The 12475-nt window shown below is 44.7% G+C and overlaps 1 protein-coding gene across 1 annotated transcript in view; it reads right to left on the bottom strand.

The window, feature by feature from the left end:
* Positions 1-12475, bottom strand: part of LOC139234646 (scavenger receptor cysteine-rich domain-containing protein DMBT1-like) — a 70586-nt gene that overhangs the window by 3749 nt on the left and 54362 nt on the right. The window contains exon 14 of the mRNA XM_070865331.1: positions 10573-10700. Coding sequence (XP_070721432.1) covers positions 10573-10700 — 128 coding nt within the window. The remainder of the gene's footprint in view (positions 1-10572; positions 10701-12475) is intronic.

Raw genomic sequence — 12475 nt, forward strand, 5'->3', positions numbered from 1 at the left:
TTTCCTTTTTATAGACCGATAGAAACTCTTTCTATTTGTTTTTATATTTTGTGCTAGTTTAGTTTCGTAGTCTATCTTCCCTTTCTGAATCATTTTTTTAGTCATCCTTTGCTGGCTTTTAAAAGCTTCCCAGTCTTCTGTCCTCCCACTAGTTTTGTCCAATTTGTATGCCCTTGTTTTAATTGGATACCGTCCTTTATTTCTTTAGTTAGTGATGGATGTCTATCTTTCCTCTTACACCCTTTCCCCCTTACTGGAATATACTTTTCTTGAGAGTTGTGAAATATTTCCTTAAATATACACCACTGTTCATCAACTGTCCTACACTTTAATCTATTTTCTGAGTCATCTTTAGCCAACTCTGCATTCAAAATAGTCTCCTTTATTTAAGCTTAGTACGCTGGTTATAGATCCAACTTTCTCACACTCCATCTGCATTTGAAATTCAATCAAGTTATGATCACTCATTCCAAGGGGATCCTTTACTAGGAGATTGTTTATTAATTCTGGCTCATTACACAGGACCAGGTCTATGAAAGCTTGCCCCAGGTTGTCTCCATTACATACTGCTCAAGGAACCCGTCCCTTATGCACTCTACGAACTGTTCCCTATGAATGTTGCCTTGATCAATTTGATATGTCAGGTTAAAATAACCCATGATTATTGCTGTTCCCTTTTTACAAGCCCCCACTATTCCATGGTTTATGCTCCGACAAACAGATATGCTACTGTTGGAGGACCTACAGCAAAACCTCCATGATAAAGTGCGACATCCCCACTGACACCTGGGAGAACCTGGCCAAAGATCACCCCAAATGGAGGAAGTGCATCCGAAAGGACGCTGAGCATTTCGAGTCTCAACGCCGAGAGCATGCAGAAATCAAGCACAGGCAGCTGAAAGAGCGTGCGGCAAACCAGTTCCACCCCACCCCTTCCATCAACGACTATCTGTCCCACATGTGACAGAATCTGTGGCTCTCGTGTTGGAATTTTCAGCTACCAAACAATTCACTTCAGGAATGGAAGCAAGTCTTCCTCGATTCGAGGGATTGCCTATGATGATGATGATAGACTACGCCCGCCAGTGTCTTTTTCCGCTTATTGTTCCTTATCTCCACCCAAACTGTTTCAACATCCTTATCATTTGAGCCAGTATCGTTTCTTACTATTGCAGTGATTCCACCCTTTATCAATAGAGCTACCTCACCTCCTTTTCCTTTCTGTCTTTACTTCCGGTTGTCAAGTACCCCTGAATATTTAATTTCCAGTCCTGGTCACCTTGCAACCACGTCTCTTTAATGGCTATCAGATTATACCCATTTGTTTCAATTTGTGTCATCAAATCATCTATTTTGTTACAAACGCTAATAGCATTTAGACGAAGTGCCTTTAAGTTTTTTTTTCTTCCCTTTTTTCCTGCTTGTTCCTCTCTCCTTCAAACACTCTTTATTTTAGCTTTCTAATTCCAGCTTTACTCCCCTCCCGACTGAATATATTTCCAGGTTCCCATTCCCCCTCCCAAGCTACTTTAAACCATTCACAACAGCACTAGCAATCTACCCCCACCTCGCGCCCCCGCCACCACCCCCTCCCTCCCCACCCACGTGGATATTGGTCCCGGCTCTGTTGAGGTGCAACCCGTCCAACTTGAACAGGTCCAACCTCCCCCAGAAGAGGTCCCAGTGCCTCAGGAAACTAAAGCCCTCATGCCTGCACTATCCCTCGAGCCACGTATTAATCTGCCCTATCCTCATATTTCTGGAATCGCTAACTCACGGCACTGGGAGTAATCGGGAAATTACTACCTTTGAAGTCCTGCTTTTTCATCTCCTAGCTCCCTAAACTCTGTCTGCAGGACCTCATCCCTCTTCCTACCTATGTCATTGGTACCGATGTGGACCACAACGTCTGGCTGTTCACCCTCTCCCACCAGAATGCCCTGCAGCCGCTCAGTGACATCCTTGACTCTGACACCAGGGAGGCAACATACCATCCTGGATTCACGTCTCCGGCTGCAGAAACTTCTGTCTGCTCCCCTGACTAGTGAATCCCCTACCACTATACCTCTTCCATTCTTTTTCCTCCTTGACACCGCCGCCCCCCCTCCCCAACCCCCCACCCGTGTGCAGCTGATCAATTCGTGGTGCCGTGGATTTAGCTCTGGCTGCACTCCCCAGAGCCACTATTGCCCCACCATTACTCAGAACAGAGTACCTGTTGCAAAGCGAGGTGGACTCATGGGACTGCTGCATTACCTGCCTCGTCCTCCTCTTCTGTCCACGGGTCACCTAAACCCCATCTGCCTGCACACTCTTAAGCTGCGCGATGACCGCATCTAGAAACGTGCTACCACGTAGCTCTCTGTCTCTTGGATGCAACGCAGTGACCCCAGCTGCCACTCAATCTCCAAAACTCGGAGCTTGAGTTGGTGCAGCTGGAGACATCTCCTACACACATGGTAGTCCCGGCTGCGTGAAACATGCAGGACTTTCCACATGCCACAGAATGTGCCATCCACGGGACTGAGTTGCCCTGCCATCCCTCAAGTTAGATTCGAAACTATCACAGCTGCCGTATCTGTCATGTTACAAACACGCGCTATATCAGCAGAGAAATCTTGGAAAAGTATCGATGGAGTGAGGTGTGTAAATCGAAGTCAAGCATTCTCTCTCCTACCTGCAACCACTTTGGGTTCGGTCCGCTGACGCTCTCATCCATTTTTGCTCCAGAAACCTGAGGCTGAAATGAACCAGCAGAGGGCGCCCTCGCATTTACTCTCTAACTGAAGGACACAGAGACGAGAAATGTTGTCTCCCTCCAGTCACACACTCCATCTACCCAACATACAATACTTATGATTCAAGGTGACTGTTGCACCCGGTACAACTCCTTAACCCAGAATGCCACACAAACGTTTTCCAATTCTCCCTGGCGACAAAATTGGTGCCAGAGGATTGGAGAACTGCTAATGTTGTACCATTGTTTAACAAGGGACATAAGAACATAAGAACATAAGAAATAGGGCAGGAGTAGGCAGTATGGCCCCTTGAGCCTGCTCCGCCATTTAATACGATCCTGGCTTATCTGATGATGGACTCAGATCCATTTCCTTGCCCGCTCTCCATAATCACGTATTTCCTTATCGTTTAAGAAACTGCCTATTTCTGTCTTAAATTTAGTCAATGTCCCAGCTTCCACAGCTCTCTGAGGCAGCGAATTCCACAGATCCACTACCCTCTGAGAGAAGAAATTTCTCCTCATGTCAGTTTTAAATGGGCGGCCCTTTATTCTAAGATTACACCCTCTAGATCAAGTCTCCCCTATCAGTGGAAACATCCTCTCTGCATCCACCTTGTCAAGCCCCCTCATAATCTTATACGTTTCGATAAGATTACCTCTCAGTCTTCTGAATTCCAATGAGTAGAGGCCCAACCTACTCAACCTTTGCTCATAAGTCAATCCCCTGCCTCTCCGGAATCAACATTGTGAACCTTCTCTGAACTGCATTCAAAGCAAGTATATTCTTTCGTAAATATGGAAACCAAAACTGCATGCAATATTCCAGGTGTGGCCTCACTAATATTCGGTACAACTGTAGCAAGACTTCCCTGCTTTTATACTCCATCCTCTTTGCCCAAAATTCCATTTTACTTCCTGATCATTTGGGGTACCTGCCGACTAACCTTGTGTGTTTCGTGCACAATTAGCTCCAGGTCCCACTATACTGTAGCAATATGTAATCTTTCTCCATTTCATAATAACTTGATATGTGATTTTTCAGCCAAAGTGCATGATCTCATACTTTCCAACATTATACTCGATCTGCCAATCTTGGCGCACTTACTTAGCCTGTTCATGTCCTTTTGCAGATTTGTTGTGTACTCCTCACACATTGCTTTTCCTCCCATCTTCGTATCATCAGCAAACTTGGCTACATGACACTCAGTCCCTTCCTCCAAGTCGTTAACATAGATTGTAAATATTTGGTGTCCCAGCACTGCACCCTGCTGCACCCCACTGGTTACTGATCGCCAACCGAGAATGAACCATTTATCCCGACTCTTTGTTTTCTGTTCATTAGCCAATCGTCTATCCATGCTAATATATTACCCCCAAACCCGTGAACTTTTATCTTCTGCAGTAACCTTTTATGTGGCATCTTGTCAAATGCGTTCTGGAAATCCAAATACACCACATCCACTGGTTCCCCTTTATCCACCCCGTTCGTTACATCCTCAAAGAATTCTAGCAAATTTCTCAAACATGACGTCCCCTTCATAAATCCATGCTGATTCTGCCTGACCTAATTTTGCTTTTCCAAATGTCCTGCTACTGCTTCTTTAATAATGGACTCCAACATTTTCCCAACCACAGACGTTAGGCTAACTGGTCTATAGTTTCCTGCTTTTTGTCTGCCTCATTTTTTAAATAGAGGCGTTACATTTGCAGTTTTCCAATTTGCTGGGATCTCTCCAGAGTCCAGGGAATTTTGGTAAATTACAACCAATGCATCCACAATCCCAGCCGCTACTTCTCTTAAGACCTGAGGATGCAAGCCATCAGGTCTAAAGTCCCATTACCTTTCTGAGCAACACCTCCTTACTGATTGTTATTGTGTTAAGTTCCTTCCCCCTCCCCCCATACCCCATAGTCCCATGACTATCCACTGTTGGAATATTGTTCGTGTCCTCTACCGTAACGACTGATAAACAATATTTGGTCAGAGTTTCTGTCATCTCCATGTTGCACGTTACTAATTCCCTGGTCCCGTCCTCTAAAGGACCAACATTTACTCTAGCCACTCTTTTCCTTGTTATATACCTGTAGAAACTCATGCCATCTGTTTTTTTATATTCCGTGCTAGTTAACTTTCATCGTCCATTTCACCTTTCTTAATCATTTTTTAGTCATTCTTTATGAGCGTTTAAAGGCTTCCCGGTCTTCTGTCCTGCCACTAGTTTTGGCCACATTGTATGCCCTGGTTTTTAATTGGATACTGTCCTTTATTTCTTTAGTTAGCCAGGAGGAAGGGATATACCGAGTAATTACAGCCCTATTAATTTAACCTTGGTGGCGGACACATTTTTGGAATCATTTCTGAGGACGGTATAAATATTCATTTAGAAAGGAACAGATTAACCAAGGGCAATCAACATGGATTTGTTAAGGGAAGGTCGTGTAACATCATTTAAATTTTTGATGAGGTAACAAGGAGGATCGATGAGAGCACTGCATTTGATTTAGTCTACATAGATTTTGGCAAGGCTTTTCTCAAGGTCCCAAATGGCAGGATGATCAAAAAAGTAAAACCCCATGGGATACAAGGAGGATTGGAAAATGGGATCCAAAATTGGCTCAGTGGCAGGAAGCAATGGCTAATGGTTGACAGGTGTTTTTGCGACTCGAACTCTGTTTCCAATAGGATGCCACAGTGCTTTTTGTAGTATATATTAATGATTTGACGTAAGTGTAGGGCATATGATAAAGACATTTTCAAATGATACAAAAAGTGGCCATGTGGTTGGCAGTGAGGGGAAACACTTTAGACTACAGGAAGATATCGATGAGCTGGTCAATTGGGCAGAAGAGGGGAAACGGAAATTCAATCCGAAAAAGGGTGAGGTAATGTAAGGCTACAAGGTAAATGGATACACAATAAATGGGAGGATACTGAGAGCTGGAGGAACAAGCGGGATCTTGAAATGTCTACATTTACTTAACGGTAGCAGAACATGTCGATGAGGTAGTTAAAAAGATGTACGGAATGATTTCCTTTATTAGCCAAAGCATAGAATATAAAAGCAGGGAAATTATGCTAAAAGTTTATACAAAACTAGTCAGGCCACAGCTTGATACTGCATCCAGTTCGGGTCACCACATTACAGGACAGTTGTGATTGCACTTCAGAGGGGCAGATGAGATTTAGCAGGATGTTGCCAGGACAGGAAAATGTTAGCTATGAGGAAAGATTGGATAGGCGGGTTGTGTTTCCTTTGGAACAGAGCAGGCTGATGGTAGCTTTAACTGAGGTCTATAAAATTATGAGGGACCTAGAGAGAGTGGATTGGGAGGACCAGTTTCTAGTCGCCGAGGGGTCAATAACCAGGGGGATAGATTTAAAGTAATTGATAGAATGATTAGAGGGGAGATGAGGGGAAAACATTCACACAGAGGGTGGTGGGATTCTGGAACTCACTGCCTGAAAGTTTGGTAGAGGCAGAAAACCTCATCACATGTAAAAAGTACTTGGATGTGCACTTAAAAAACCATGACCTACATGGCTATGGATCCAGTGCTGGAAGCTGGGATTAGCCTGGGTTGCTCTCCTTTAACCAACATGGACACGATGGGCTGAATGGCCTTACTCTGTGTCATAATTTTCTACGATTGTATTTTAAGTGGCTTTTCACAGCTGTATTTCACTGAAACTATTTTCCTCAACAAATTTACACCAGAGTCTATTCCAATCCTCCATCGCTCTCCGTGCGAAGTACATCAACACAAGTCTAAGTAAGAATTTCGCTCTCTTCAGTATTAACCATCTTGTTTTATTGTTCTAGTTTAATTAGAGATTCTTCTCAGATTCAGCATTTCTCTACATTTACATACTTCAGTAGCTCACTTCCCGTTTTCAAGACCCACAATTCAGTACATTTGTAGAGATCTGAATCGAGCAATGTATCTACACCTTTTCCAGAGTATAATTGTCTCCTTTAACTTGGCCTAGTGTTACACAATGGAAAAGGCGGGACTGGATAAAGATCTGTTTGGCTTAATCCCAACACCCTGATTTGTCCTCGAATGGTTTGATTACATTGTCGAGCATTTGATTTGTTAGCCAATTGCTGTATCAAGGCCCTGCAACAACCTCAATCAAAAAAGGATAGATCCAAGAATTTCTAAATGGTGAAAAGCTAGGAACAGTGGCGGTCCGAAGAGATTTTGGCGTCCATGTATACAGATCGTTAAAAGGTAGTGGTCGGATACAAAAACAAATCAAAATGTCTGGTGGAATTTTAGCCTTTTTGTCGAGTGGGGTAGAATACGAAGGGGCATAAATTTTCCGACAGCAATACAAAAGCCTGGATAGAATTCATCTAGAGTATTGTGCACAGTTCTGGAACCTCACCTTACAAAAGAGCATATTGGAAGGTGTGTCGCGCTGATTCAACCGATATTACTGGTGTTCCAAGAGTATCATTATGAGGAGAGTGGACATATACTCGACTAGTATTCCCATTGGGAATATATATGGTTAAGATTGATTTGCTTGAGTGTATTAAGACTGTGGAGCACTCGTTCACAAAAAGCAATAGATGCTAGCTGAATTAATGATTTTATATCTGCCAAGCCTATTAAGGGCTATGGAGCCAAGACGGATAAATGGAGTTAGTATACAGGTCAGCCATGATCTCAGTGAATGCCGGAACAGGCTGGTGTGGCTGAACTACCTACGCCTGCCCCTATGTTCCAGGTTTCCTCCCATCCACACCCCGCAATTCCCCTACTCTCTGCACCCACTCTTCCCTCCTCCGCCTCAGTGTGATCGTATCCATCAATCCAACCGGTTTACTTGCAGTTGATTGAATGTATATTGAAGTGGGCACTCCACTAAAAAACCTATCTCGCTCACATTTCTTATCCATTCCATGATCTCCCAATAAGTCCCGCGATTTATATTTAATTACGATTATACGTCTGGCAGATGATCCTGGGAATCATCTCACTGGATTTAGTATTTTTATAAATTAAAGAGACCTGACAAAACAAGTTGTTTGTATTTTGTCTGCTTGGGACGGAATAAACACCCGGCACAATTTCCGTTTCTCGCACAAAAAAGGCCTGAACCCTACCGAAAAAAACGGGAGTCAACATACAGGGACAGATCGCTTACATATGGTTCAACATATGATAGTGACATTCCCGTAACCACTTCCATATTTAATCACACACTTCCACAAGCACATGGTCTAAATTACCCAGAATGAATTCGGCGACCGCAGAGCTAGACCTTTGCACTGCGGGATCGAGACCTCTACCTTTGATAACCGCAACACGGAATATTCACTTTGATAATGGCTACCATCTCTTATCAGGGATTGTCCCGTAATAACAGCTGCTGTCCATGAATACACAATTTTGCTTTCGTAATGAGTGAAGGTCATCGACCTTAAAGGTTAGCTCCGTTTGTCTCTCGACCTACCCTCCCTGACCAGCTGAGTATTTGCAGAATTTTCGGTTTTTATTTCAGATTTCCAATATCGGCAATATTTTTGGTTTATTTTAGAGCAAGATTCCTGGATTTTGGTGTAAAAAATACTTCTTCCGCGGGAGATTGTGGAGTTATAGCACAAGTAGCAATGTGGATACAGGAGCAACATACTGTTTATTGTAAAATATTAGGAAAGATTGAACAATCTGTATTCTTTGCTATAGAAAAGGCCACGTCGTGACCTGATAGAGATCAGTAAGGTATCAACAGGGTTGAAAGGGTAACGCACAAAATGTTTTACCACTTGTGAGGAAACTAAAACTAGCAGCCATAAATATATTAACTAGAAAGTACAAATGTGTACTTCAGGGAAAACATCTTTATCCAGACAGTGGCTAGAATTTGGAACTGGCCACTACAAGGAGTAGTTGAGGCGAAAAGAATAACTGCATTTAACAGGATTAACAAATGCAGAAGTTGATGTTTATAGGGTTAGATGAGGAGGATTGGGAGGCTCGTTAGGATCATAAACACCGACATGGATCATTTGGGCTGAATGGCTTGTTTCTATGCTGTAGGTGGTATATACATCTGTGAAGTATTTACATAATTATAGGGATGTGGGCGACGCTAAAAAGGTCAGTATTTATTGCCCATCCCTGTTGCTTTGAGAAGCTGATGATGGGCCTTCTTTTTGAACTGGTGAAAAACCGTGTGGTGAAGGAATTCCCACAATGCTGTTACATGGGGAGTTCCGGGAATTTCAACCAGTGAAGATAAATTAATTGCGATATATATGTACGGCCAAGTTTGTATGGTGCGTGACTCGGAGATTAATATGGAGGTGATGGTGATTCCATGCACCAATTGCCCTTATCCTTTTTAATGGCGGAGGAGGCAAGTTTGAGAGGTGCTGCAAAAGAAGCCTTGGCGAGTTGTTGCGGAGCATCATATAGACATTGGATACTTCAGTACGTCGGTTATGGAGGGAGTGGATGATTAATGTGGTGGATGGACTGCCGTTCAAGAAGATTACCTTGTCCTGGATGGTATCCAGCTTCTCAATATTTGAAATGAATGGGAATGTGCAGGCACCTGTGGGATCATACAGTGCAGTTCCCTCCCGTGCTGCCCACAGACTCATTACCCAGGTTTCCCCCAGACTGAGACACGTCCCTCCCTAGTCTCAGATTTACAGTCCGTGTAAAACATCAGGGCGCCGAATCAGATGGCCTTAACACCTGCCGTCGAGATCCGCCGACATTTCTCTTTGGGTTCCGCCCTGTGCCAGTTTGCTCCTGGACTGGAGCAGGAGGAAGGAGAGAACTGCCGGGAACCGCCCGCTGTTTTCAGCGGACGGCCAAGTGGCGCACGTGAATTCCCGCCTGCCGAGATGCTAGATAGGTGCAGGCAGGAATCGGCGCCAGAACGGGGAAGGACCACTGCGTGGAGGCTGCTCTATTCCCTACGATATATATGAAAACCTGCAAAAAAATGTTAGTTAACATTTAAAACAAAAATTCTTACAGCGGATTACCGGCATGGGGTCCCCTGAAGGTTTCCTTTTTTCTTGCATTGATTTTTGTTTTCAGATCTTCGACCATCTGTGGGCCTGACACCTTCCTCGGCAGCACTTGGGCGGCTAGAGTCTTTGCCGCCCAAATTGGCAGCTCCCGCCCGCTGCCCGCCCAGATTGACGGCGTATGTCCCTCTTTTCCCACCGGGCGCCCTTTCAAGGACCTTTTTGCTGAAACTCCCGCACTACCGTCAGGTATCTCGGTGGCCACCGGCGGTCAATTGGGCGGCACTTGGGCGGCCATTGACCTTCACCATTTTCGGCCCCCAGATCTCAGGTCAATCGATTAACGCAGCCGGACAGCCGGGCTCACGGCGCATGCCCGGTACTGGCTGTTGAGTTGAGAATGGCGAGTTGGATTGAGATTGTGACGTTTCCGGCAGATCAGCTCATTCACCGCGGCTTCGGGTCAAATCTCAATGGGAATTGTTCTGTCTGCTTTGTAAATGTGCCGAGTGTCAGGTATTGACTGCTCTCGGTGGGGGATGCTAATCAAATGTAATAGTGATATTATTAAAACACAAACAGTGACCGGAATATTAATAATATAACATTAATAATAACAGGAGAATACTAGAATTATTATCTTCACATTTCCAGTGTTCGGATAGTCGCGGATACTTCCGTTCTTTTCTAGAAACCATCAAACGCGGCGGGAGGTGAGAGTCAGGAGAAAGATGTTTACCTGAGCAGATGACGCCGGCATCCCTGGAGTGTGACCAGGAGCGGTGACTCCATTCAGCTGAACCACACTCTTGCAGAGCGGCCTCGGTCCCGCCGCACCGAACAGTTGACGTCACAATGGTTCCGGTCCCTTTCCCAAAGTGAGCCCTGCGCGGTGCTGACAGCGCTGCCCCGCAGCCCAGCTCCCGACACACAACAGCGGCGTCCGGCAGATCCCAGAGGTCATCCTATACAGTCCCCCACTGCCCATACAGTCCCCCACTGTCACCTGTAGTGAATCTCCAGTCTCCCAGCGCACGGACTGCCCCCATTCACCAGTCTCAGCTTCACCGGCTCTCTAAAATATCAACAATAACATCAAGCGGTTGCAGTGTTGTAAACCCGCAGTCTCCCAGCTCGCGGACCGCCCCCATTCACCGGGCAAGGGCGGGTGGCCGGGGGAGGGGCGGTCATTTGAGAAATCAGTGTGAACATCAGACTGTGCCCAGACCCCGAATAAAACCGCGAGCAAATATTAAACATGGAGAAACTCAGAGGAAAGTACTAATAAACGGTGCAAATCCGCAGGGAACCGCAATTCAGCGGTAAGTTCCCAGCACCTACGGGGATGAGATAGGGAAAGACTCAGAATATATTGCTGCCTCCAAAGGTCGGTAGATGGGCGCGGCTGCAATGGTCAGCTGTTCATCATGCTCAATATGGATTGGCGGAATTTACATATGGGCCAGTAAAGGTCAGGGCTGGAAGAAATTCCCACAGTCCCCGGAGGCAATGGAGAAAGAGGCGGGCTGGATTGTCATATATTAATGTTATCGCTCGTTGGCGCAGTGGAAAGTGAGAAGCCCTTTGAGAGCGACAGCAGTGTCAGTGGAGCCCTTCAGGGACCCCGTTTATTATGAATGCAACAACCGCCACTCATCTGGAATTAAATATCTTTAGTAACGGTCCACGGGAGGCGCTCCTCCCTTCTGAGGGGCAAACAGGAAGCGGATTATCGGCGATCAAAAATGCCGAGAGATTGTCACCCAGATCTCATATTGAATGGGATGAATTCGAGCAGAGATAATGTGAACAGAAAGTGCGGTTACCTGATGGGTCAGCCTGACTGTTCCCAGGTCTGCCTGTAATTAGACATTGAGAATTAGAGTTCACTGGGGCAAGAAATGAATGGAACTGTCAGCAAGAAGATTCACAAATACAATGAACTGTTGGGATCCAGAACACTCTCAGCACAAGGATTGCAGTGATTTAAGAATAAGAACTAGCTTCTCATAGCAACTAGGATTGGCCAATACATTCCCGCCTGAGCAGCATCTCTCCCTGATCCTCAGAATACATTAAAACAACATACAACCGAGGCTCGCACAGTTGCGCATTGGTCCAGTTTGTCGCATATTATCTCCGATATCTAGTCAGTTTTTTCCTTGCTCAGTCGTTACTGTTTTCTCGTTCATCTACACAGCTCAAAAATATCAGCGAATTCCTCCAGTATTCAAAGGACTAGAATCAAAATGTGAGAATTTGGGGATATTCTATGCCGCGAATTTAACTTCCTGAATTCGATGTAAAGCCACAAATTTTTCAGTTCATTGAAGTTGACAACATGGCTTTAGGAATTAGAAAATACAGTCAATACAGAGCGCTTATATGAACATTCTTGTCATTACAGATTATTAGGTGTGTGAAAAATCTAATTATTATTTTACATGAAATTATTTCAGGTCAGATTTGAACAACTTCCACACTTAAATGAGTTCCTGTTCGATTTAGGAAGCAAATTATTAATAAAGAAAATTACAGGTTAATACCTCCCGTAAACCACCAGAGGGAGCTCACAGCAAACAATCCAGACGCTGAGCATCAAACGCGCAATCAGTAATCCATACAGCTTTTCTAGTGCCTGAATAAACGTTATCACGGTTAGAACATTACCAAACACCACCGAATATTTACAAGACGAGGATAAATGGCTCTGATCGCTATCTGCCAAAGATAACTATAC

This window comes from Pristiophorus japonicus, chromosome 22, assembly GCF_044704955.1.
Source record: "Pristiophorus japonicus isolate sPriJap1 chromosome 22, sPriJap1.hap1, whole genome shotgun sequence".
Taxonomy (NCBI): domain Eukaryota; kingdom Metazoa; phylum Chordata; class Chondrichthyes; family Pristiophoridae; genus Pristiophorus; species Pristiophorus japonicus.